General features: G+C 39.8%; 1 protein-coding gene across 1 annotated transcript; it reads right to left on the reverse strand.

Moving 5' to 3' along the window:
* Window positions 1–6,711: 6,711 nt before the first annotated feature.
* On the reverse strand, window positions 6,712–25,843 carry LOC149289205 (AF4/FMR2 family member 3-like). Its single transcript, XM_089490868.1, has 12 exons — window positions 25,658–25,843; window positions 23,296–24,294; window positions 18,103–18,224; window positions 16,052–16,148; window positions 15,179–15,303; window positions 13,673–13,736; window positions 11,951–12,087; window positions 11,228–11,299; window positions 11,020–11,113; window positions 9,621–9,670; window positions 8,966–9,189; window positions 6,712–6,833 (listed from the first exon to the last, which is right to left on the reverse strand). Exons 1-12 carry the CDS (start codon window positions 25,841–25,843, stop codon window positions 6,712–6,714), a joined length of 2,292 nt encoding a protein of 763 aa, XP_089346994.1.
* Window positions 25,844–26,360: the final 517 nt, after the last annotated feature.

Raw genomic sequence — 26,360 nt, forward strand, 5'->3', positions numbered from 1 at the left:
AAGTGGTTTCATGTAAGCCCCACAGAATTGGGATTCCTTATGAACAGAGCGATAGTATTCCTGTGTGCTACTAAGCGGTGTTGTGTCTGGTGGAGGATCCCATGTGATGTGAGCAGATGGGAAAGGGAGCCTGAACTGCGCAGCACTGTACAGCATTGCACAGAAGCCAGACAAGACACAAGAGGCAGGCTGATCCTTAGGAGATGTTGGAACAAATGCCATAATACAGCATGATTTGCCCCTGCAGACTATTGCTGCAAAATAAAGGAAAATAGTGCAGGGTCATTGAAGAAAACAAAGCAGGGGGGAGAGTATTACTTTACAATGTGGAATAATAACATAATTAATAAAAGAAGTAAACAAAGGGAACCCAAACAAGCGTATTTGTATTTTGAAATAATTATTATTATTCTGTCCCACATAATAACATAACACAAGTCTAATTAATCCCGGCTGCTAGGACAGCTGCACCCTTCTTCTGGTCAGTGTCATGTATAATGCTATTCAGAAGGCTCTGGCGATGCAGACTGCCGGCTATCCTATGAGGAGGTCAGTGCAGTGTGTGGAATGCAGATCCCAGGCCTGCTGACACACTGCCTGCTCGCTATTTACCATTACGGTGACGATTATGGCGATAAAGCCCTGCAATGGAAGGAGGGGGAGGAGTTATAGCGAGGGTGCGAGCCCAGGGTGCCTGAGTAGACATCAGTCACATAACTCCCCCTCGCCAAGTACACGGAGCCGGCTGCGGGTCATCCCAGGCCACCTACCGCAGCGCTGCCTGCAAGACGTACGCAGCATGCGATACCACAGCGTGCGGCAATAAGCTCGCATTGCCCACCTACCTTAACGCACTTGTCACAGCTATTATATTAATAACGGCGACAGCACGAAAAAACGGAGGTACACGGCGCAGCATAACAGCTACGTGTAACATGTCTATATATTCATTATAAATATTATGCCAGGAGCTGGTAGTGTATGCAACACTATCCCTGTTGATGTCTCACCTTTACGCCAGTCTAAGACCACCATTCCCGGTGTGTCTGCCCCTCTCTTCCTCCTCCTCTCTGACTGTCAGTGCCTGTCTCTCCAGCTGGCTGCCCGCCTGTCTTCCCGTGCGGTCTCTGCAAACGTGTCTGCGGTGCTGCAGCATACACTCTGTGTACACATTCATTAATCGGCCACACGCTGCCTATTCCCAGGAGGTCTCCTTCTTCCTCTCCGCAGTGCCTTCTCTGGCGTCTCTTCCTTCGCGTCTCCCCCTGCCCCTGTTGTCTTTCTCCCGCCTTCTGTCTGCGCCCTCCTTCCTCTCTCGGCTCGCTCGCTCCCTCAGCTTAATTTTTTTTTCACAGTACTTTATTGAAAAGCTACAGTACGAGCAAGGACAAGCTATATTGTTGTCTGCAATGTGAAATGCAGTGTAGACCATATTTTTACCAGTGTTTTCAGTATTTTAATCGACGTGTCAGGGTGCCTAAACAATCATCATTCACATTCCCTTTGATCTATACCCCCAAAAAGTATTTTTCTTAATATCTGGGTGTTTTCATTTTCTTTTTGTTGTAACAATTATCTACAAATATAATAATATATACAAAAATTGAATATTCATCAAAAGAGACTTCAACAGATTTTTTGGGTATAAATGCAGCCAGTTTTTAGTGGTGGTAGTGATTAATCAATACAGATATTTTATAGTGTGTGTGTATATGTATATGTATATGTATATATATATATATATATATATATATATATATATATACATACACATAGTGTGAGTTAATTCTAGATTTTTAATTAAAATACTAAATCACAAAATTATTGTTGGCCAAGTAGCAGATATTAATTCCTGGATATTAGTTAAAGCAATTTTTTGAGTTGTGGGATTAAGCTGACATAGTACCCTGTGAAGGTCACTAGAAACAAGTAGATTCCAAAAAAAGTTCAAATGAAAGACATTGACGTAACTCTTCATCTCATGCCTTGGGATATAATACACTCCGATGCTGGACTTTGGTGATGAATGCCCTTGCCTAACAAACATTAGACTCCACTGCCACCTGAAGGGAATCCATCCCTCCGTGAGCCAAAGGGCTTAAGTTTGCTATTCACATGGATCAATACTTTTATTTTATCCAGGGGACATAAGAGGTTGAAGAAACTACGACCATCCTGGCAGGCTTTAATCCCCTTCCCACAAAGATTTAGTGAAGGGGCATATGGTGGAATTCAGGCATGCACTCTATTTGGGTTGTAAATCCATCCCAGTCCCCACTTCTGTGGGGTGCGAGAAATATTTTAAATTCACAAGGCCTGAGAGTAAGGCTCTTTTATTTTATTAAATTCTCATAATAAATTGCAGAATTCCCTCTCAATTTGAATGTGCTAAATCTCAGTGATTTTGCTTTGGAAATATATGCCTTTGTTCAGATTAACCATATCTTGCGGTTTATATATTCCGTTCCACTTTGCAATTTAATAAAAAATGGAATGGCTAAATTTAAGCTAAGCCCAAAGTTCTGTCAGAAAAGCCCTAGTCATTTTATCTGGTACCCATTTTAGAGGGAAAGCGAAGGCTGTTGAATTAGACCATATTAGACTGTAGCTAATAACTCTCTACAATAGCGGTTGCCATGGAAATGTTAATGTTAGTGGCGTGAAGCCTGCATACTGGATGTAAAATGACAAAAGCACTTTCCCACCCTGTGTCACAGTCCTGTTTCCTACAAACAACATGTCTTACAATTTGTCATGGAAAAAACAATATTAAATTCAATATTGTACACATAAAATATGGGAGAGGTGGTAAAACAATTAATTATGATTAATTTCTAGTGTCACTTGCCTCTTTGAAGGTGGCAAAATAAGTAAAATACCGTATTTGCTCGATTATAAGACGAGGTTTTTTTCAGAGCAAATGCTCTGAAAAATACCCCTCGTCTTCTAATCGGGGTCGTCTTCTAATCAGACCTCAAATAGAGGTCTGATTATGAGACTAAGATCCAGATCCCCCGCACCGCTGCAGGGGACCTGGATCCTCCTGTCTCCCCCCCCCCCACACTTACTTACCGGTGCTTCCTGCTGTATTGCCGGGGCAGCGGGTTGACGTCTACGCGATCCGCGTAGACAACGTCCGCTGCAGCTGGAAGGAGGTGTGGCTAGCAGCGGGGGTTGTCTGCGTCCGTCGCGGATACCTTCCCCGACTGTCAGAAATCAGAGTTCCCCGCACAGGTGCCGGAACTCTGATCTCTGACAGCCGGGAAAGGTATCCGCGACGGACGCAGACAACCCCCCGCTGCCAACTCCACCTCCTTCCGGCTGCAGCGGAAGGAGACGTCAACCCGCTGCCCCGGCAATACAGCAGGAATTTGGAAGCACCGGTAAGTGTGTGTGCGTGTGTGTGTTAAATGGGGGACATAGGGCATTTCTGGAATGCCTTATACCCCTATATGCCACTCTGGCACTTAGGGGGTTAAAAGGCATATTATGGGGCAGAGTGGCATATAGGGAGTTATAAGGCATTTCAGGAAGCAGAGTGGCGTTAAGGGGGCATTTAATAGAGCACTCTGCCTCCTGAAATGCCTTATAGAGTGCTCTATACAATGCCTTTTAACTCCCTTAATGCCACTGCCTCCTGGAATGCCTTATACCTCCCTATATGCCACTCTGCCCCATAATATGCATTTTAACCCCCTAAATGCCAGAATGGGATATAGGGGTATAAGGCATTTCTGGAGGCAGAGTGGCACATAGGGGGTCAAAAGGCATACCATGGGGCACAGTGGCATATAGAGGGTTAAAAGGCATATCATGGGCCACAGTGCCATATTGGTGTGGCAAGCCTGGGGGCAGATGTGCGTAACTGGGGGACAGGTTGGAAAATACAAGGAAATAAAAACAAAAAAAATATTTTTCTCAATCATAGCTTTTATTTAAAAAAATAGTTTACATGAATTAACATTTACTGGTAAAACTTTTTTCCTTTAGGGTCGTCTTATATTCAGGCTTTTTCTTTTTTTCCTAAGTTAATATTCAGATTTTGGGGGGTCGTCTTATAATCAGGGTCGTCTTATAATCGAGCAAATACGGTATATTTTACTTAGGAAGCTTGATTTTATAGCTCAAGATTGTAAGCTTGCGAGCAGGGATCTCTCCACCTAATGTATCGGTTTGTCTTAGTCTGTCAAATCTAGTCTTGTCACACCCCTTGAATTTATGTATTGTATTAAGCTGCGTAAATTGTTGGCGCTATATAAATAAAAGAATAATAATAGCAAAAATAGTTTCACCCCAATACATTTTGCTATTGCCATCTTGAAGAAAGATACCCATACTGTACAGAGCTAATAGCTCTGAAACATTGGTTTAATGGTAGCCATCTTGCTGGTACCCAGGGCTGGCCCAAGGCAAAATGCCGCCTGGGGCGAATTTTAAAATGCTGCCCCCCCCCCTTATCTACCCTTCTTCTCCCTCCGTCCCTGCCGCCCCCCCCATTGTCTACCCTTCTTCTCACTCCCTCCCTATTATCTACCCTTACCCCCCCTTATACTTACCTTTCAGCAGTCCTGCGGCGAGTCTCCCTGTTCGTCTCGTTGCCGGCTTGTTATGCTGTGCGTCGGAAATGAGGTAATCTTCCGGCACTCAGCATTACAAGCCGGCACCGAGACCGAACAGGGAGACTCGCCGCAGAGGAGAGAGAGAGGGGCACTGAGTGGGTACTGACAGCTTGGTAGGCGAAAACCACTCGGTGCCCTTTTCTCTCTCTTTCGCTTTAAAAAAAAAAAAAAAAGGGGGCTTGGGGCGGCAAAGTGCCGCCCCTTCCAAAGTGCCGCCTGGAGCGGTTGCCCCACTCGGCTCCATTGTTGGGCCGGCCCTGCTGGTACCTTCACCTATCCAGAGTCGTATTTTTAACAGTTGGTGTGACTGTACTTCTGCTGTTGAAACGCTTGTGGCAAGGAAACCTTTAATGATTTCATTCTCCATCCCAACAAACCGGCTTCACTTTTAGCAGCCATGTAGCTTGTCATAGGGGTATACTCTGACCACTTTGACAGTATTTTTCTCTACGCCATCTCGGATTTTAACACTTTAAGGACAATGGGTGGTCCCTAAACCCATTGAAAACAATGCATTTTGAGCCTGTACATTCTGAACCCACACTCATCAATTTGTCCAATAAACCTAGTGGCAACCTCTGCCTATATTGTGTTTACAAAGAATTGAATCTCTTGCTTATACTACCACCCTGCATGGACTAGCTTGGCTTCTTTGACATCCTGATGATTTCTCTTAAAGACACACGTTAACACCGCAATCTCTGCAAGCCACTGTTGGATTACACAATTTGTAAAAATACCTCTCTATGGACCACATGGAAATACCGGACAGATTTTTGTTTTTATAAAAACTGATCATGTATATGCTACCACTAACATTCAAGCATTATTTGTCGACACCATTGTTGTTATTGAGTTGTTGTGAGGAGTAACAGATACTGTACGGAAAAAAGCAAGGGCACTCATTCCCTAATGAATACCTTTGTTTCCATTAAAATTAAAATCATGCTAAAAGATAGGATTATTAATATTATACACATAAAATATGGGAGAGGTGGTAAAAAAATTGATAAATTTCTAGTGTCACTTCTATCTTCATAGAAGACTTACATAAATTGTAGTTAATGGTGTTTATCCGGAGGAAGGACTTGTTTCTAGTGGGGTACCTCAGGGTTCAGTATTGGAACCAGTACTTTTTATTATTTTTATTAGTAATTTTTAGACTTGGGCGCCGGCCAAGGCTCCGTGTTCATCTTTGTGAAAGAAAAAAACCTTCGTATCCCACGAATATTTGCCCCTTCCTGTGTTCTTTTCGGGCGAATATTCGTGTACGTTCTTCGTGTTTGCTTTTCTCTTCGTTTTCTGCCATATTTTTTTTAGCAAGGGTTAATACGGGGTTAACGCGGTAACAGTACGCAGCAGCTTTAGCTCCAAGATTTTAAAGATCCGTAAGAACGACTCTATTGGTGGGCAAAACCTTCCAGTGCCGATTTTGGATAGACAGTAAAACAGATTTTGGGCTGCCGCTTATGGGATATCTATGGGAATTCTCTGTCCAATTAAACCCATTGAAAACTAGGCGGTAAATTCAAAAGAGCCAGGTTTTCCCCTAATTCAGCATAGTCAACTATGCCTAGTCAACCCCTCACTACAGACGTAAAACTAAAACATATATTCTTATTGCAAGTTAAGAGTTTAGTGGACAGATACTATACATTAGATCTGTTTAGACTCGTTTCACATACAATAAAGTCCTAAATAAAGTTTTCTGTGTAACACATCAGATTGGAGGAAACAAAACAGATATAAGAAATATTTATTTAAAACATTTTCTTTAAGTTATACCATCAATATAATATAATCAGAATAATCTCTTTTGAACAACTGGATATTATTGTCCTAAAAGATATGTTAAGAGAATATCTCTTTTGTGCAGCATGTCCAGGGATCAGGTTTATCCATCAGGCAGCTTGATGCCTGTCTTGGCTTTACAGATGATTTGGTAAAAAGTTTCTCCCAGCACTTTGACAGAAAACAAGTCAGTGCTAAAGACATATCCATCGAGATTCAGATAAGTGCTGTCACGGAGCACAATGTTTGGAAAGCAATTACTTTGAAAATGAGGACACAAGCCCACCAGGGTTAAAAGTCACTAAAGCAAGTGTGCACTGTGCCGTACCCAGTGAAGTCCTTGGCGTGTGTACTGTACCAAGTGTTCCATAGAACTGTGTAGGGTAATCGGTCCCATTAATGTGTCCAGCTCATTGAAGAACTCTAAAAAACAAAAGGATAACACATTTTTATTATTACACATATTACTCTTGTTACACATTATTACTCTTGTTCATTTATTATAAGACAAGGTTGGCACTGGGAAGCTATTAGGGGACAAGGATAGCACTGGGAAGTGTTTTGGGGACAAGGTTGGCACTGGGAAGCTATTAGGGGACAAGGATAGCACTGGGAAGTGTTTTGGGGACAAGGTTGGCAATGGGAAGCTGTTAGGCAACAAGGTTGGTAATGGGAAGCTGTTTTTGTTAGAAGATTGGCATTTGGAAGCTGGTTTTTTTTGACAAAGTTGGCAACAGGAAGGTGTTTTTTTGTGACACGGTTGGCATTGGGACCCTGTTTTTTTGAAACAAGGTTAGCAATGGGAAGAGAGAATATATTTAAAACTTACTGAATTTTATTTTTTTTATTAAACCAATATATCTTTTATTAATACATTAAGAAATATGCAATTTTTTTGTAGTTCATTACATGTGGTTAGTATTTATGCATGTTTTAAAAGTTCTAGCTCACTGAAAAAACAATAAAAAGAGATGTCCAACGTGTATAAAAGTATGACCTTTTTATGTAGCCAAATTGATGCAATGCACCAGAGGACTGCATTGGGAGGCGCCAAAAAACTTGCGAGCGCAGGCGGTCTTGCTGGGGTTGCGGGTGGGACCGGGCGGTCAGGCACTGTACCTGCGGGTCCCGGTAATCCGGCACAGTCCCGCAAGGCTGCCTTCTCGCTGCTCCCTTACAGTGTCTCCTATCTTGCTCTGCCCAAGAACAAAACAGAGTCATGGGATGTGACGTCACTTCCTGTGACTCCGCCTTGCTCCTGGGCGGAGCAAGAGAAGAGACGCTGTGAGGGAACAACTCGAGGGCAGCCTTGCGGCACTTCGCGGGAAACCAGGTAAGGAGGTGGGCGTGATTGGCCACAAATGTGGCGGGAGCGGGCGAGATTGGTCACAAATGTGGCGGGAGTGGAACACCCACATTGCGGGAGCGGGATTAAAAGGAGCGGGATTAAAAAAGCAGTCCCGCGCAGGGCTCTACAATGCACTCTTCAAAGCAAGTGTCCCTGAATGGTAGTTAGGAAATGTGGTCACCCTACTGCTGACAGGTGGAGACCAGGCTATCGATATACATTTCTGCACCATGAATGAGTTACCTGTGCAACTTTAAAATATAAACATAGTGATGACTATGTACAAGGAGCAGTTCTGTTTTAAATTGATTAAAAAAATGGCATAATCACCATAGCAACCAATGAAATGTTTGTGCTTATTGTCGTTATACAAAAACTCTTATCATTTTTTTGACATGTTAGTGCCACCTAGTGGAGTAAATGTTTTTTACAGCTTTTCTGGTTTTCCATATGAAATAGATCCATTAGGGTTTCTCACCTACAGTGGAATTTACTCCATTTATTGGATGCGACGAGACATTGGATTCTTGTTTCTTATTTTTTGGGCAGAAACTTTGTGATCGGAGATATGCGAGAATATAGTTTTATTATCTTCAATCCTACACTAATCTGGTACTGAACAATGACGGAGATACGCTATTTATTAAACAGTAGCATCTACCTCTGGAACGTTATGATTTCTGTCTCACTATCTAAATCTGTGCTATTCATTGTGAATGTCTGCATTCAAACTGAGGCAAACTCAAATGCTATCGAGATCCTAGGCAAGGCATTAAATAGGGGTCCTCATACATTTACTATTTGATTTAATGGTCAGTCACTATCCACAATACTGTAAGGTTGTTATATTTAACGATTACCTACCATTCATGAGTCACTAGGCAGTGGCTTATGTTAATTTGTGCATAATCCACCTATGCAGTTATTGTATTATCAGACCATTTCTTAGGACTTGAATGACTCTTATGCTTGATCTATGTATTTTATACTCCTACCTACTTCTCTGCTTGCGAAGGCACATTTATTCTCTTAAACAATGACTCCATCGTTTTCAACCATACCCTGAAAACGTCCACTCTGCCTCCAATATCTCACCCAAACAAAAAATCAACATAAATTATGAGGAAAACATAGGCATTTAATTTGTCTTTAAAGTGGTTTGCCTAGACCTTGGTTTATACAAGGGATTTAGCAAAAGCATACTAACCTATGTTGTCTTTGGCAAGCTTATCTGCAATCTCCCAATAGTCATAGCTGTGCAGGATACTGTTGGTAATACTGACGTGGTTGGCTGCCATCTGATGAATGCGCTGGGGGATGCTGATTATAGAAGTGCTGGATGGGGCACCTGTGCTATGAATACCTCCATGAGATCCATTATGGTTCACTGGAGAAGGATTGCTTGACATGGGAGATGGAGCTCCTGTGGTCCTAAATATAAGAAAGACAGATGATGTCATCAATGTGTTCCACATGAAATATATGTCTGATGTCTCAGGTTTGTGCAATGTCCCAACCTGAAATAAAAACAACAAGTCTGCCAGAAGCTTATGGAAGCTATTAGGATGTAATAGATTATGGTACATAATTATCTAACACGGTACAAAAACTTTTTATCGATGTAATAGATTCTGATAGATCATCAATTCTGTGTCTTTGTGGCCCTTGGAATCCACGATACTATACCATTTATGTAAATGTCAGTCCTTCGTGGCCTTGCAGGCATCTAACATAGTAACTTCTCTTTTTGCACCGGTTTGTTACTGTGTGTGACTTCAAATTATCCCATTGATTGTAACAGCCCTATAGAATCTGCTGACATCTCTGATTTATACTCTATATTGCAGGTGATAAAAACTTACTTTCCACTGGTGCTCCAGGGTGAAGGTGCTCGAGGGACTTTTGATGAACCCTGAAAAAAAAGATAATTACAGTGTGTAAATTATTCCTGGACTGGTCACTACCATATATTTTAACACGTTCCTTTTTGCATTATTGTTAGTACAGGCAGGAAACATCCAAATTCAACTTGACATTTGTCTGAGCATCACTATTTAATTTCCCCATTTGCAATATGTCTGTGCAAACACGTAATAGTCAGCAACCATTCATGAATGTTATATTCTTAGCTTTTAATGTTGAAACATCTCCCTAGCTCCTTTACAAGGAATTAGTGAACGATCTAGGGTTACGGTAATCCTGTGAGCAAGAAATGACTGCAGTAAAAAATACAATTGTTAACAACAGAAAACAGAAGTCTTTAATTGAAGACAGGATAGGGTACTCAATAGACAAAAATCTCTCTATCATTCCATATATACAACCCTATATCTAGATATATACAAAACTGGACAGTAAATAATATAATGGTAGACAAACATGATTTAACCCAAATCATTCTATCAACACTTGCGATGAGTATGATTAGCTTGTCGTATTCTTTTTTTATTATGAAGAATCTGTTTCAGTGATGCTTAAGACACCTTCACCATTTCTGTTTTCAACCGTTTCTAACGCTGATCTAATTGCTATTTAGAGGTTTTTGATATCTGTTATCGCTGGTGAGGTAAGATGCTAGCTCCTGCTGACAGTTGGAGATGAGGTTATAGATATACATTTCTGCACCATTAAGGAGTTAACTATACAACTTTAATATATAAACATAGTGGTGGCAAAAAAGCAGTTCTGGTGTAAAGTGCTAAAAATGGTGCAATCACCATTTCAACCACAAAAAAACCTTTTTTGACATGTTGGTGCCATCTAGTGGAGTAAATAGTTTTTGCACCTGAAATAGATCCATTAAAGTATCTCACCTACAATGCAATCTTCTCCATATATTGGATTCCGTTGTTTCATTTTTTTGGCACAGACTTTGCAACTATTGTTATCGGAGATATGCAAGGATAGTGGTTTGTTATTTTAAAAGTCACTGATCTAGTTCTTTGTTTGTGGCAATAATTGAACGATGATGGAGATACAGTGTTTATTAAACAGTAGCAGAATGTAAAAGTAGTATGTCCAGTCCTGCCAAGTTAAGGAAAATGCATAATTCTTGACTTCTTTAATGTATGTTTCATTGGTGGCTGTGTGCATAAGTGTGCCCTATAGTAATAAATTACACATTGGAAATTAAGATATGAATTGAAATGTATAAATAATCTTCAAGATGTACCAGGAACAATATAATTTGTGCCTTCTAAACATGGAAAGAATATGAAATTATTAATATAAATCAATCCAGATCTGTTGTTTTGCTCCTACCTTAAAATATTCAATCAGAGCTTTAGAATACTTCACTGCATGATCTCTTTTGAGTCGGAACATTCTCCAGTAGAGAAGTGCCAGACAGCGATAACTGTAATAAAAAACAAAACAAACAAAAAAAACACACATTACATCACATACAGAAGGCCCAATATTGTCTTTATAAACATGCAATATTGAAACTCACAAAAAAAAATTCACAAACCATAATGCTGTGATTTTCTTGTCCCGAGTACTTGCATTGGGAGCCGAATGGGATTTTAACCTCAAGGCATACCTATTAAGAAATATTAACGCGCAAGTGTTAAAATATGAATTTGAAAGTAGTTTTAATTATTGCCAAAATAATATTTTTCGATTTGCCCTCCTATAGATTGTTATGCTAGTGGCATATGGTGGTATATGCCCATAAGTATGTTCTAAGGACACAAAACATTTTGAATGCTGCCAAAGCATCATACAAAATGTTAAAAGCACTGGTCTATTTTAAGTATACTGGCCAAATTATCAAGATTAACAATTTGTACAGTATCTCTCACATATTTGTGTATATCTCTAAAATGAAGGCAGAGCACGAGAAAGGCTGTGCTCCATTACTACACGCTATTAAAACATACTTTTACTGTGCAAGTTGGTGTTTCACGTGCTTTGTATCCCAAAACCAGGGGGAGATATTCTACACAGACCTTTGCCCTCCAATAAACCGCTCAAGAGACAGCAGGCAAACACAAGTAAGTTAAGTAAAAGTAGAAAATTAAATATAATTTAATACCATCATTTCACTCTTCCCAGCTAAATGTCATAAGGGTCCAATATGAAATATACAATATGTTCTGCTTTAGTTCTAAATTTTCTATAACAATGTTTAGGCAACTATCCCACCTTTTTAACAGTATGATAAAATTGGTTCTTTCAGAGCTGGGATTACCTTATGAGCTCAACTGTTTCAGAATACATTGCATATGGTGACTTGGATTCTATGGGTCCATGTTCCATTGCGTTCCCGCATTCAATGAAAGAAAGGGCAGCTTCAGTATAGTTCAGGACCTTATCGAATTTGTCCATCTGGTAAAAATATATACATTTCATTAATAAAGCAAGTAAATGCAACTTTTGAATTAATTTACAATTTCTATACTATACATATGTATTTTGATTGGCTATAATACTATTGCAGTCATTTTCATTTGACCAGTTTCAGGGAATTACATACATTTCTACACAATATAACAATGTTCTGCATGGGTTACATCCCCAAGTAGATACACGTCTTCAAAATTAACAAAATTAAAAACATTAATAAAATATACCTACACTTTGGTTAACAGAAGGTCCAGAGGAGATTTATTTTTTGATTTTCGTTATTTATGTAATTTTAAGAGTTGCAGTCATGGGACTTGTAGCCTTTCTGTTAAATCCCAAGCCATGTGCTAGCCACCTTCTAAAACCAGACCCCTGCAGGATTCAAAAGCCATTCAATGGCATTTGTACTACTTTGTCATATCTAAAAACAGGTTTATTAATTCATGTTTTGGATAATTATGCATGTTTTATGGTATTTACCTACTGAAATGTAAACTCCTTTGTCCCGTAAATGTAAACGTCACTAGCTGTGTGATAGCCACCTTCTGAAACCAAGCACTACCAGAAATAGAGACCTTGAACCAGCCTACCATTTGAGGTTAAATACTTGTCAACATCATGCAAATGAGCATATCTAGGAAGTTGCCGGGTTTTAGCCATAGTGTCCAGGAAAAATGCTGCGCCCCTGGAACTGTAGGTCATATTCTTCAATCTCTGGGGAGGGGCGCGGCGTTTAGTCATGCCTATTCCCTACACACTAAAGTGTATCTGAGACTAGCTCCCGCGGCTCACAACTAGCCTTGCCCCTGAAGAAAGTCACACTCACTGAAGAGGGGAAGCCCCAAGTGCAAAGTTCCCATGCATGCGTATGAGCTTCCTTATTCCCCAGAAAGCCAAGCACCATCAAAGATCCTGAATGGAATACAGAACTGGAATTGTGTAAGGCTCTCCTATACCCCATACCAGGGAGCCTAAATATACCTACCGGTATATGTCCTGTGTACCTATACAGCAACTCCCTGGAGGGAAATAACTACTTAGGGAACAGACTTTCTTACAGTTACTTTCTGCATCATGGAGAGCTGAGGTAATAAATCCCAACAAAACACCACATATAAACTATGGGGAAGTACAGGGCCTGCTGAACCAGCAGGGCAGTTGCCTCCCAAGTTCTGCATTGAATAATAGTAATTGATTCCTTTCTGTGTCACTTTACACATGCTTTTGTGAAATGTACGTGTGTCCTGGTAAATGGCTAAAGGTGATTACCCTAGCCATGCCTGCCGTCCCCCAGGGTTGAGTATAAGAGACCCATGTAAATAGTTAGGACACATGGAACCCACAGCGCCCTTAGTTTGACACCGCTTACATACAGATCACCTAATTACTTATTTTAAAGTCATTGTTTGACATAAACAGTCAATGATACAAGTAAGTTAGCACACCCAGCCGTACTTGTGGTTTTATAATTATGTTTACTGGTTTGCATCGATAATAGCATTATGCTCCTAAAATGCTGGGACAAAATCAATTTAGCATAATGTATCTAGAATGAAAATGTTCTCACCATTGCATCTGCTTTATGCTTCATCCGTTTGGCCTCCTGCATAAAGTGATCTGCACTGCGTGGCCTACATGACGAGAATATGAATATATTTTTCAGCAATGCAAACTTGGTTAAAGACACCTTCATGGTCCACAGATTACTCGTTGAATTAAATACTAGAAGCAGCCAATACGTGTCAGGAAATCAATGGGGGCGCTTTCTTCTCATGTGCATGGGGGGGGGATCTCAATAGGACCCCCACCCAGAACTCTTGCTGATCAAGCACTGGAGCTGTGAGTATACAAGGTAGACCCTCATAGGCCAAAGCTTAGTATCTGGGGGGAAGAGAAAGCGGCAAATGCACAGAGGAACAAAGGACACTGCAGAATCCCTCCATGCATCTACAATGGGGGAAATTTATCACGGTACGGTACTAAGTGATCACTCAGCTATCATGGGCAATGAGTTGTATAAGATGACTGGAGTGTCTCTTTAAAGTTTGAAAGTCTGCTCTTCATTAACAGCATCTGGCCTCTACTAGCATAGCAGCAATAACTCCCAAGTGTCATTCTTTAGAAGGGACACTCAGAAGTTCAGGGAAGGGAGCTCATGATAATTGGTGGGTTCGAGTGATCTACAGCCCTAAAAGTCACGATTAGAAAAAGTATGTACAAATTAAATTCATTCTCTAATTATCAGTAGGTCATAAAGTCATATTAAATGTCTTAGTAAACCCATGCCCCTTTATCCATGCCTTTAACCACATTGATAAAACCTGATTTTTCTTTGTTGGCCATTTATGATGGGAGGCACACAGGCCAATTGCACAGGACAGAATGTATGCACAGGTTTATACAACAATATACAGTTACCAACGTACAATGGAAGACATGCTAGAAACCTTTCTTCAAATGAAATACCCAAATATATGATGTTTAATGTTGACATAATATTAAAAATGTGACACAATGGGCCTCCGAAACCACCCATAAACATTTAGAAGTATGGAACCTGGGGCACTTTCTTGGTCTCCCTGTATCGAAACAATGTGTATGAGGGTTAAATACTTGTCTTAGAGTAATACACATAAGCCTTCTAAACCTTGGATTCTGTCTGCATCCAAGGTTTAAAAGGAGTATTTATTTTTGCTTCTTTAAAATTTCTTACATTGTAGTTTATCTGTTTTTGTTATTCCTCTTTTTTTTATGGTTGTTTCTTGGATCATAATTGACACGTACTTAGGTTAATTGACCACGGAGCACTGATTAGCCAATTGCTATTGGAAACGGGTACACGGAATGTTGGCACTAAATCATTTATTTTTTCCAGGGGTTGTTACAAGCATTGCGGATGATCTATTGATATATGTTAAATGATGTGTTCATATGATCATCTGTTACCCGGCATGTTAAGCCTATAATTGGATGGTATCACCATAATAAACACAATAATTTTTTTTCATCCGTGATGGGAAATGTATAACTCAGATGTAATCCAAGGATATGCCAAAACACAGTATATACTTACGTGCTATCAAACAACAGCTTAGTCCTTGAATCTTTATGCCCATTCAATACAGGTGACCAATGGTCTGTCTGTAGATCTTCTCTATTGCACACAGTTGTATTGTCTGAGGGAATATGAAGTGACCTCTAAAAATAAACATATAACAGCTCTGTTGTAATTAACAAGAAATTAACATCTGCATTTGGTGTTGTCCAAGATTTGTTTGACATTTATTTAGGATTTATCCAAAGAAAAGCAGAATACAACATTACTCGCTAACAAAACAATAGGGCTGAGAGGGACAAAAATATCTTTCATTTACCACAGTTTAGGATTGGGGCTATGTGTACCAAACAGTTTGAAATGTCCTGATGCTGGCCTCTTGCCACTTTATCAGTGTCCAGGGCTGACCTCCTGTTGGTTTAGAAAAGCATATTGTCTCTTGTGGCACAGATGCTTCTTCCCTTGATCTCCAATGGACTACATGGAGCAGGGGAATAGAGATTTGTGCCTCAACTGGCTCTCCTGCTGCCACAGTGGAACTAGACCACCGGGCACTGAAGGTTACAGGCAGTTCTGTACAAATGTCACTAAGGTCTCAGAGCCCCTCCAGTTACACAGATCCTAAAAGTTATGGTAATTCAAAAGTTTGGCTCACCTTGGGAAAGACATTGGCCGATAAACCTGGTTATATATTTAATTTGCTCAAACTCTCGCCTACTTCAGTTGAAGTCGGCATCTTACAGGTTCCTTACCAATAGAGTCTATATTCTAACAAGTGTTTTTCCTCAAAATGGAACTCTCCCATTTCATAATATACCAGATCCCAATTCTTACAAATACATATTTCTCCATTTATAAAAAACGCAACAGGTTCAATGTACATTTACATACCTGCCTAACAGGTGACCGCCTCTCGGCCCTGCGGTTTCTACTGCAAGATGAAAACATGTCTCCACAACTGGATTTGCCTGGAGCGGATATCTCATCTCTTTTACAGAAACCAAAAACTTTGTGTTATGGATATGAAAAGGTGGCAAGAAATACGTATCTGAAAATACATCAGCTATGTGTCGGTCCTAAAAGTTCCCTGACAACATTTAATGTTGCTAATGCAACATAATGTTAGATGATTCTGGGTGCACTTTATACAGCATCTGTGCACGGTTCATACAACACAATCTAAAAGTAAAGCCATTGCCTTGGAAATAATAATGGTGTGATTATAATGCTACTGGCCACTGTGTTCTCTATGGCTTAGCCATAGTTTATGGCTTTCATGAACAGATTTGACCATATGTAACTTTAGTGCTGCTGTCATCTAAAATTAATTGAAAGGAAGAAGCTTGTCATCATCATGTATCTAGATGTTTATTGATTTCGATCTATAAAGGCCATGAAATCATAATGGCAATTTCACATACTTATATCCTTATTACAATACCTTATTGCTTAATCTAATCTGTATACAGTGATTTAGAAAATATACTTGCAGTGTTTTGGATAACCATGTATCAGCCATTGTATGCCACTGTCTTGCGCAGAGTAGAGTAGTTTAAAAGGAAACTCATCTTGTTTTATCATCCATCCTTCAAGAACTGAAGCTTTGCATTTATCAGTAAGTCATAAAATATACATGTAAAGCAATGTCCTCATTTTAGGGCATTGCCAGTTCAAATATTTTTTTATCGTTTCTATTTTCCTCAACATCTAAACTCACTTGAAACTCCAGTTTAGTGAATAAACTCAAGTTACTATAATCAAATAAGTCATAAAATATACATGTAAAGCAAGGCTTGACAAATTTGTTGTGAATCTAGGTGCCAGCTAAAAAAGTTAGAAGCCAGGATTTTTTTTTAAACTAACAGTTGGTTAGGAGTGATCTGATCATCATCAGCCTACTTACTAAACTCACAGCATTTGACCTGGAAGCTCCCTGGACTTTCAGGTCAGTTTTTATTTTTTTATTTTTTTTTAATTATTATTTTTGATATATATTTTTTTTTTAACACTTTCAATGCTGATGTTCCATTGGAGCACAGCATTGACTGATATTTAGTCCCCACAAGCTTGTGGGGACAAATGTTAACCCCTGCAATGCCACGAATGTATTATACACAATTGTGAATTGAAGGGGTTAACGCTGCACTGTCGCTCTCATGGAGCGATCGGGCAGCAGGGAGGTGTTGGGGCTGGCCTCCACACTCATGGAGCATACAGCAGCAGCAGCGCCCCCGCGATCAGACTGACAAAAACCTAGGCGCCAGGACAAAATTCTAAATCGCCATGGCGACCTGGCGCCTGGGATTTGTCGAGCCCTGATGTAAAGCAATGTCCTCGGGGCATTGCCAGTTCAAATATTTTTTATCGTTTCTATTTTCCTCAACATCTAAACTCAATTGAAACTCCAGTTTAGTGAATAAACTCAAGTTACTATAATCAAGTACATTTAAGCAAAGGGTATCCCCAAAGGGTGTCCTTTGGTAGAGGTAGATAGACGGTACATTTAATCCATCTATTCTATCCCACTACCTTCCTAATTAATAATAAGTATGCTATTAAACTTCATAAGTAGGCTCTCGACATTCTTTTGAAGACAGAGTTGACCTTTTATTGAGCAGATTATCATTCTGTGTGCTGACCAGAATTAAAAATGAGTCAACAGAGGCAACACTGCAGATACAGTTCGGTTTTCACTGCAGTCTCAGTACGTGTATTGGACAAGACTAGTTAAAATGCGCGGAGTGCTTTGCCTGTTTTTGGGCTGCGATATTAGTTGGCCATCTGGATGGGCTTGTCCCTGGCACGCACTGAACTGAGTACTGTCTCACAGCAAAACATGGCTCATATTGCACAGAGTCAGGGAACATGAAGCAATCGGATTTTTAAAAAAAAGAAAAAATGGTTATGACTCAACCTTTAACATATGGAAAGATATGCTGTACCTGTTGAGGTTTGTACTGTGTCCATTAATGGCTTCAGAGCTATCAACTGGCAGAGGCAATCGTAAAGGATCATCCTTTTCTACAATGTTCTTTTTCATATCCTGAGAGCTTTCGTTTTCATACTACAGAAAAACAAGAGATTTGCCAGTGTTCAGCTGATTGTAAAGGATTGCATGTAATAACGTAAAAAAGTTTTTGCCCAAAAAGAACCATTTCATCTAACAAATAAAATATATTGTATTACAAAATGTTACGGTATTTGTTGCTGCTCCACACTGAGTTAAGCGCTGGGATCACTATCTTTTTAGATATTATATAACAATATCAGTTGGATTGTATATACAAAGGTTAAAGTACTTTCAAACAGAATGAAACTGTTATAAAATGTATACCAACATTATCATTTAGTGGAGATTTTCTATCTGTATAATGTGTGACTGATATACTACCATATGCCATGACTTGATGATTTCCAGTGTATAAATTGCATTAAAACTGTCTATTAATAAACAGAGAGACTCCATGCCTCACGTACCTCTAGACTAGACTCACTAGACACTTGGCAGGTTACCCGGACCACTACTCAATCATATCTATTTAGGGTAGCCACATATCAGGCCAATATGTAGGTATGTCTCTGCCACTATAATAAGCACAACCAGTCAGGACAAATATTATACTGTGTCCGGTGACTAGAGGGGTGTCCAGTGGTCTAGTTTGACTGTGGGAGCAGAACAACCAGTAGAAGCTAAATTACGGTACTCCCATGCCATACACAAGACACTAGATGAGGGCCATGATTCTTGCTCTGTTTTTCTTCATTTGCAGAGAGGAACTACAGTCTGGAGGGAACTCAACTTCCACTTATTGACTTGAAGTTGGAGCATGAAGTTTTCAGGCAGAGATGAATTCGTCAAGAAGGGTGACTTTAAAGAGTTGGTCCTGAGTACACTCCACATATACAGTGGATATAAAAAGTCTACACAGGCCTGTTAAAATGCCAGGTTCTTGTGATGTTAAAGAATGAGACAAAGATAAATCATGTCAGAACATTTTCCACCTTTAATGTGACCTAGAACGTGAACAATTTAATTGCAAAAGAAACTGAAATCTTTGGGAAACAATAAAGAAACACAATAACCTGGTTGCATAAGTGTGCACACCCTCATAACTGGGGCTGTGGCTGTGTTCAGAATTAACCAATCACATTCAAACTCATGTTAAATAGAAGTCATTACACACCTGCCATAATTTAAAGTGACTCTGATTAATTACAAATAAAGTTCAGCTGTTCTAGTAGGATTTACTTTGCTTAGTTGCATCTCAGAGCAGAAGCCTTGGTCCGCAGAGAGCTTCCAAAGCATTAGCGGGATCTGATTGTTGAAAGATATCGGGCAGGAGAAGGGTACAAAATAATTTCCAAAGCATTAGATATACCATGGAACACAGTGAAGACAGTCATCAAGTGGAGACAATATGGCACAACAGAGAACCAAGAACTGAACATCCCTCCAAAATTGATGAAAAGACAAGAAGAAAACTGGTCGGGGAGGCTTACAAGAGGCCTACTGCAACCGTAAAGCAACTGCAGCAAGTACTGGCTGTGTGCTACATGTGACAACAATCTCCTGTATTCTTCATATGAATGGGCTAGGGTGGCAAGACTGAAGACTGAAGAAAAACATCCAAGCCCAGCTGAAGTTTGCAAAAACAAACATCAAGTCCTCCAAAAGCATGTGGGAAAATGTGTTATGGTCTGATGAAGCCAAGGTAGAACTTTTCAGCCATAATTCGAAAAGGTATGTTTGGCAGAAAACACTGCACATTACCCAAAGAACACCATACCCACAGTGAAGCATGGTGGTGGCAGCATCATGCTTTGGGGCTGTTTTTCTTCAGCTGGAACCGGGCCTTAGTCAGGGTGGAGGGAATTATGAACAGTTCCAAATACCAGGCAATTTTGGCACCGTTAGGAAGCTGGAGATGAAGAGGAAGTTCACCTTTCTGCACAACAATGACCCAAAGCACACATCCAAATCCACAAAAGCATGGCTTCACCAGAAGAAGATTACGTTTTGGATGGCCCAGCCAGAGCCCAGACCTGAATCCAATGGAACATCTGTGGGGTGATCTGAAGAGGGCTGTGCACAGGAGATGCCCTCGCAATCTGAAAGATTTGGAGCGCTTTTGCAAAGAAGAGTGGGCATATATTGCGATGTCAAGATGTGCCATGCTAATAGACTCCTACCCAAAAAGACTGATTGCTGTAATAAAATCAAAAGGTGCTTCAACAAAGTATTAGTTTAAGGGTGTACACACTTATGCAACCAGGTTAGTGTGAATTTTTATCCCCCCCCCCCCAAAGATGTTGGTTTGTTTTTTAATTGTTCAGGTAATAGGTCACATTAAAGGTGGAAAAAGTTCTGGCATGATTTATCTTTGTCTCATTCTTATCACAAGAACCTTTTTAACAGGGGTATGTAGACTTTTTATATCCACTGTACTAGGGCTGCAACTAACGATTATTTTCATAATCGATTAGTTGGCCGATTATTTTTTCGATTAATCGATTAATCGGATAAAAAAAATGTTTGTAAATTTTTCATTTATTTAAAATAATTTAATAAACAAATGATGTTAAATACAAACAGCAGAATAAAAAAAAACTGATAAAATACATTTCTTGTCTTTATTTCCCAACCAGCCCCCCCCAATTTATGCACATTTGAGCCCAGGCTTGCCACGCTGCCTCCCACACATGCCACTCCATGCTGCCTCCCACATATGCCACTCCAGTCTACCCCCAGATATGCCACTGTGGCCCCAGATATGCCTTATACACCACTCCGTCCTCCCCAGACATGCCACACTGCCCTCCCCACATATGCCTTATTTAATGTATATGCCTTATACCCCCAGATATGTCACTCCATCCTCCCCTGATATGCCTTATACCCCCCAGATATCTCATAGTCCCCTCATAGAGTCACAGACCTGTTCGCAGCACACTGACACCATACTTTTTTAAATAAGTACTGGGTTAATCTTCACTGCCCCCAGGATTTAGATTCCCCTTAGTCTGCCCCCCTTTATCTCTAACTGCACCTTAAGTTAACTTTATTAAATTAATCAAATTAACCCTCAGTCCTCATCATTAAATTAACCCTTAACACCCCATTAACCATAACTACCCCTAAATTAACTCTAAATACCCCATCAAAACAACTACCCTAAATTAACCCTAAACACCCCATTAACCATAACTGCCCCAAAATTAACCCTAAACACCCCATTAACCATAACTGCCCCTAAACACCCCATTAACCACAGCATCCCCTAAATTAACCCTAAAGACCCTGTCAACCACAACAGCCCCTAAATTAACCCTAAACATACCATTAACCACAACTGCCTCAAATTAACCCCAAACACCCCATTAACCACAGCTGCTCCTAAATTAACCCTAAACACCCCATTAACCATAGCTGCCCCTAAACACCCCATTAACCATAACTGCCCCTAAATTAACCCTAAACACCCCATTAACCATAACTGCCCCTAAATTAACCCCCACCTAATTTTATACTTACAGTTAGATGAGTGTCACAGCCATGTGGTTCTGGCCTTCTGGGAGAAGGAAGGGGCGGGGCCAGTTGTCACAGTGATTACAGGGAGGGGCTGGTAAGTAGGAGCTGCTGCTGTGAGTCAGACTAAACGGATTATATAATGAGGGGTATTTTTCAGAGCGTTTGCTCTGAAAAGACCCTCATTTTATAATCGATAATAATCGATTCAACTAATCGATAATGAAATTCGTTGGCAACGAATTTCATTATCGATTATTATCGATTTTATCGATTAGTTGTTGCAGCCCTACACTGTACTATTATTTCACAATAAACATACATACAATATATAATAGAAAAATATAAGGGTTTTTATTAGCACATGAATGTATACTTCCACATCGGTACCATGGGAAGAGTCTTGAGAGTGATAATATCTTTTAAGTGGACCAATGATAGAAATGATTTCAAGACATCAGAGGTCACTTCTTGTAAATGAAGAAGAGAACTCTGAGGTACCTCTAGTGCATCACAAGCTTTTTGAGACTGTACTGTATGTGCAAGGAGTATAAATGTATAAAAATAAGCATTTTACTAATAAAGCAAGTTTCAAAGGTTGCATTTTGTATGAGTCCATACCAATCAGAGAATCATGTGTGCACCCCAGCATGCATCCGAACTTACTTACTGCACAGGAGATTAGTAAGATAGTGGGCAAGTATACATAATGACCTAAAAGTTGGTGTCCTTGTACCTTTTGTCTTAACAAATCAGTTCTGCTGATATGATGACTTCATGCTTTAGATTTGGCATTGCTGAGGGTAGAGCTAAAGGATTGATAGTACCAATACTTATACAAAATGTCCAGAAAGGGCTTAATTTTAACTGCAGCTGTCATTCAAAGCTCGCTTAAGTACCTGTATGTAGTATACCATGGAAGGTAAACTAAGGCTGAATAAGAAGTGACGCAGTGTGGTTGACGCTGAGGGAGGGGTATTTCATTGGCATGGGGCTTCACAAGAAAAGTTAAACATGTCTCAACAACACTTAAAGTTAAAGTTGGAGGGGGCAGGGGGATTCTTTCTATATTCTGAATACATAAAGCTTCGTAGAGCGGGTAACTTTACACCAGGATTGATTCTTAAGCGTAGGTAATAATCGGATGGTCATAAAGGCATTTAATGGCTAAAGTAATTACCTGGTAATTAATAATCTGCAGCAGCAAGAAGTTTATAAAGACCACAGGGGAGCCACTGCTCTCTTGATCCTTTAGATATATAATTAGTAGTAGGATTGGTTTATTGCTAATTTCCCCCATAGCATTTAATAGAAAATAAAATCAGTGATTAAATTTGCATATATAATGCAAACCGAATTGATCCAATATAATATGTCTGTGGAAATTAAATGAAAAATTATGGTGTGAAGTATCTCATATATTAGAATATGGGAACAAGATGCAATAGTATCATATTCATTGTAGCAGCAGAACAGTTCACGTGCACTATGTTGGAAGGAAAGGAATAAAGGAAGTATTTAAGATTTGTACTACCTGAAGGATGTGTTTCCACACACAACATCCAGATTTGCAAGAAACATTTGGTATACAGGACAGACACAAACGTACCTTACGCTTTCTCCGCATTTTTAGCATTGAGCTTTCTTGAACTGGAGCAAACCTTTTACTTTGAGATGAGGGTAATGTGTCCTTACTAGTATTCATCGCAATGAGTTCCTGCTGTGCTTTCTCTGGAATTCTCGATAAAAGAGTCAAGTCAATCCTGACCCAAAGTGACTTTACCTCCTCAGTTCCCTTTAAAGAGTGAACATTCTCATTTCTGCCAAAGGGGACTAGTGTATAATATTGTTCTTCCAGATCATGGCTTGCATTGTTTCTAGTCCTCGAATTGCAAAAGCCAGTCGCATTGTGAAGATTAGGCCTACAAATATTATTGCTCTCGCAACTTTTTAACCCGTGGGTCCTTTCTGGTACAGTCAGTGTTGTAGCACAGATATTTCTTGGAGCTGGTGATACCTCAAGTTCAGTTTCAGTGCCATGGCCTGAAGACTGAGTTGAAGACTCAGGGAATTCCTTGGATTTGGGGGCTGATCTGCAAAGGGCTCGTGTCCGCCTACTTTCACACCCAAGTATGACTGTCCTAGGTTCTTTTCTGTGCAAGCCCCTGCTACAGATCAGCCTATTTTTAGTTAGTTCAGGTACATCATTCCCTTGGCTCAGGGAAGTATCATGTGGAGTATTGCAGTTCTGATTAACACCACCAGATGTCCTTTCTGCTCTCCTAGTTAGCTTCCTGCAAACTGGTCTTCTTTGAGGAGTGCTTTCCGACGGAAGGGTGAATGCTATAGGCACAGAAGATGTCACTGTCACTGCTGGATTTGCTGGGATAGTACAAGGTGTCCTTTGGTCGTTTCTGCCAGGGCTTCTGGTTTTGCTGTTACCGCAGACAGTTTGGCTGTCTTGTAGCACTTTATCACAATCTTGCCCACCTTCTTTTATACCACTGTAACATAGGCTAGCAGTGTTGCTGAGGATCGAACTCTTGTGTGGATTAACTTTGTTCAGCCATTTGTCCAGCTGCCATTTGTTTGAAGTTCGCTGTTCAGGCTGTAAAACAAATAAAGTGTGTTATACCAGATAATATGATGGCACCAATAAATAATACAATGCTAACTATTAAACATCATTTCGCTGTCATCCAAGTGTGCTCTTTGCCATCATCTACCTGATTTAGCAGCCAGCCAGTTGAGACCAAAACAATTGCATTTTCAATAATTGTTTAACCTGGCATTGTATGTATATTTTTAAGTATTAGTTGTGCGGAAAGCGTTATCATTGATTTCGATGGGAGCACTTTCCTGCCACTGATTGGCTGCTTCAGGCAGCCAATCAGTGGTAAGAATAGTCAGATCATGGAGTAGTAGTAGTATATTTTTTTGTTTTGGAACTTTTCTTCTTTAGATACACGTGTCGGATACATTAGGTTAACTACACAGCTGTACATTAATCCTAAAGAATACTTAACCAGTAGATTGTGTTTCTAGTTATTTTAATTTTTGTTAATAGTAAAGTTCTACTTATCTTCATTGGATGAGCAAGAGCTTTGCACCCTACGATACCTACCAGTAAATATTTGACCCTTTCTTCCTGATTAGTATGTATATCACATATCCATCAACATTCTATTTAGCCACAACTAACATCATTCTCAGAGCCATAGGTGGTTAAAAACACACAAAAAGCCTAGTATATACCCACTGTAAATCTCGAACATTACTTATGTATTTCTACTAAAAAGATGGAAAAAGTACTGTAGAAAGAGCACTTAGATGTTCACCAAGCTGAACCATATACACCTTCTGGCATATTAAGAAGAAAGCAATCTAGGAATTAGTTTTAGTGCACGAAGGTAATGTGCGAGTTTAATTGCTGTGTTTGATTATAATAGGGCAGTTGTGAAAAGGAAATGATAAACTTTACTAAAATAAGGCTCTGTTTAGTGAAAAATAGGGGAGTAAAATAATAATGCCCCTTCCACGTCACATCTTGTAGTTAACATTGTAGACAGCAATGATTCGCCGGCTCCATCCACAGATCATTACTATTAAACAAGTCCTTTCTAAAATCTGCCATCACTACATGCATGTGCTTTGTATTCCATGAAAAGTATTTTCACATGGCTACATGAGCATACATAGATCAAGCGTCTCGCTGCATCGCTGTAGGGCAGTGTTGATATTCTTGTTTTTGTTTTAGATGTCTTATTCGCCATTGTCCTTAAACAATAGCAGAGTTACCTGAGCGTTTAGCTGTACGCCTCGTCTCCGCTTTGCTCAAACTTCAACCTACAATTCAAGAAGTTTAGGAAAAGCAGAAGCGTCTGCTCAGAGTGAGCTTTTCAACTTTTAAGTAATGGGACTAAAATGCAAATTTTTCTTTGCAGAGAGAAGAAAGAAAAGTAAGCCCTTACCTCGCTGGTGTACCCGGAGGGTTTGCTGTTTTCACTTTCGCTGGAGCTGCTAACGCTCTCAGAGTCCGATTCCGAGCTAGTGTCAGATTCACTGGAACTGCTGCTCGAGCCTTTGATGGAGACTCTAGAGGCTCTGCCGCTGCATTCCTGAACTACACCACTGCAAGAACCAGCGAGACAGGACATACTGCAACAATGTGCTGCTTTGTGCCATTATCATAAACACTCTATTTTTACATATGTTAACAATTTTAAATATTGATTGGAAGTCTAAAGAGTAAGTCAGTGGGTAGTCAAAATAAGCATCTTTTTCACAATGCTGAATTCCGATTTAATGCTTTTGGTTTTAGATTAATACTATTTTTTCTTCCAAAAGAATGCAGTTACTATATCAGAATCATCACTAGCATCAACAGTGACAAGCTATGAAGGATATTGCTACTTTATTCACCAACGCAAAACAGGGACTAGAAACAGGACTAGAAAGACAGTATTTATCACCTGTGGCCTTCTAACAGTTATTCAGCAGTATATATATATATATATATATATATATATATATATATATATATATATATATATACATACATATATACACATACTGGAGATATTTAAAAAATATTTTTCAAATTATTTTGCTCCACATCACTGTGTCTAATAAAGAAGGTATGCATGAAGATCCGTTTTGGTGCAAATTGCTAAA

The sequence above is a fragment of the Sceloporus occidentalis genome, unplaced genomic scaffold (genome assembly GCF_023333645.1).
Source record: "Sceloporus occidentalis isolate IW3139 unplaced genomic scaffold, rSceOcc1.0.p SCAF_47, whole genome shotgun sequence".
Lineage (NCBI taxonomy): Eukaryota > Metazoa > Chordata > Lepidosauria > Squamata > Phrynosomatidae > Sceloporus > Sceloporus occidentalis.

What these genes read in the sequence shown, in the direction of transcription:
- LOC149289205 (XM_089490868.1), bottom strand. Translation starts at nt 25,843, where the DNA reads ATGTCCTGTCTCGCTGGTTCTTGCAGTGGTGTAGTTCAGGAATGCAGC. An exon ending in AAGCTGTTGTTTGATAGCAC is followed by an intron (nt 13,737 to 15,178) that starts GTAAGTATATAC and finishes CTCGTCATGTAG; the next exon opens with GCCACGCAGTGCAGATCACT. An exon ending in CCCTGGAGCACCAGTGGAAA is followed by an intron (nt 9,190 to 9,620) that starts GTAAGTTTTTAT and finishes TCTTATATTTAG; the next exon opens with GACCACAGGAGCTCCATCTC.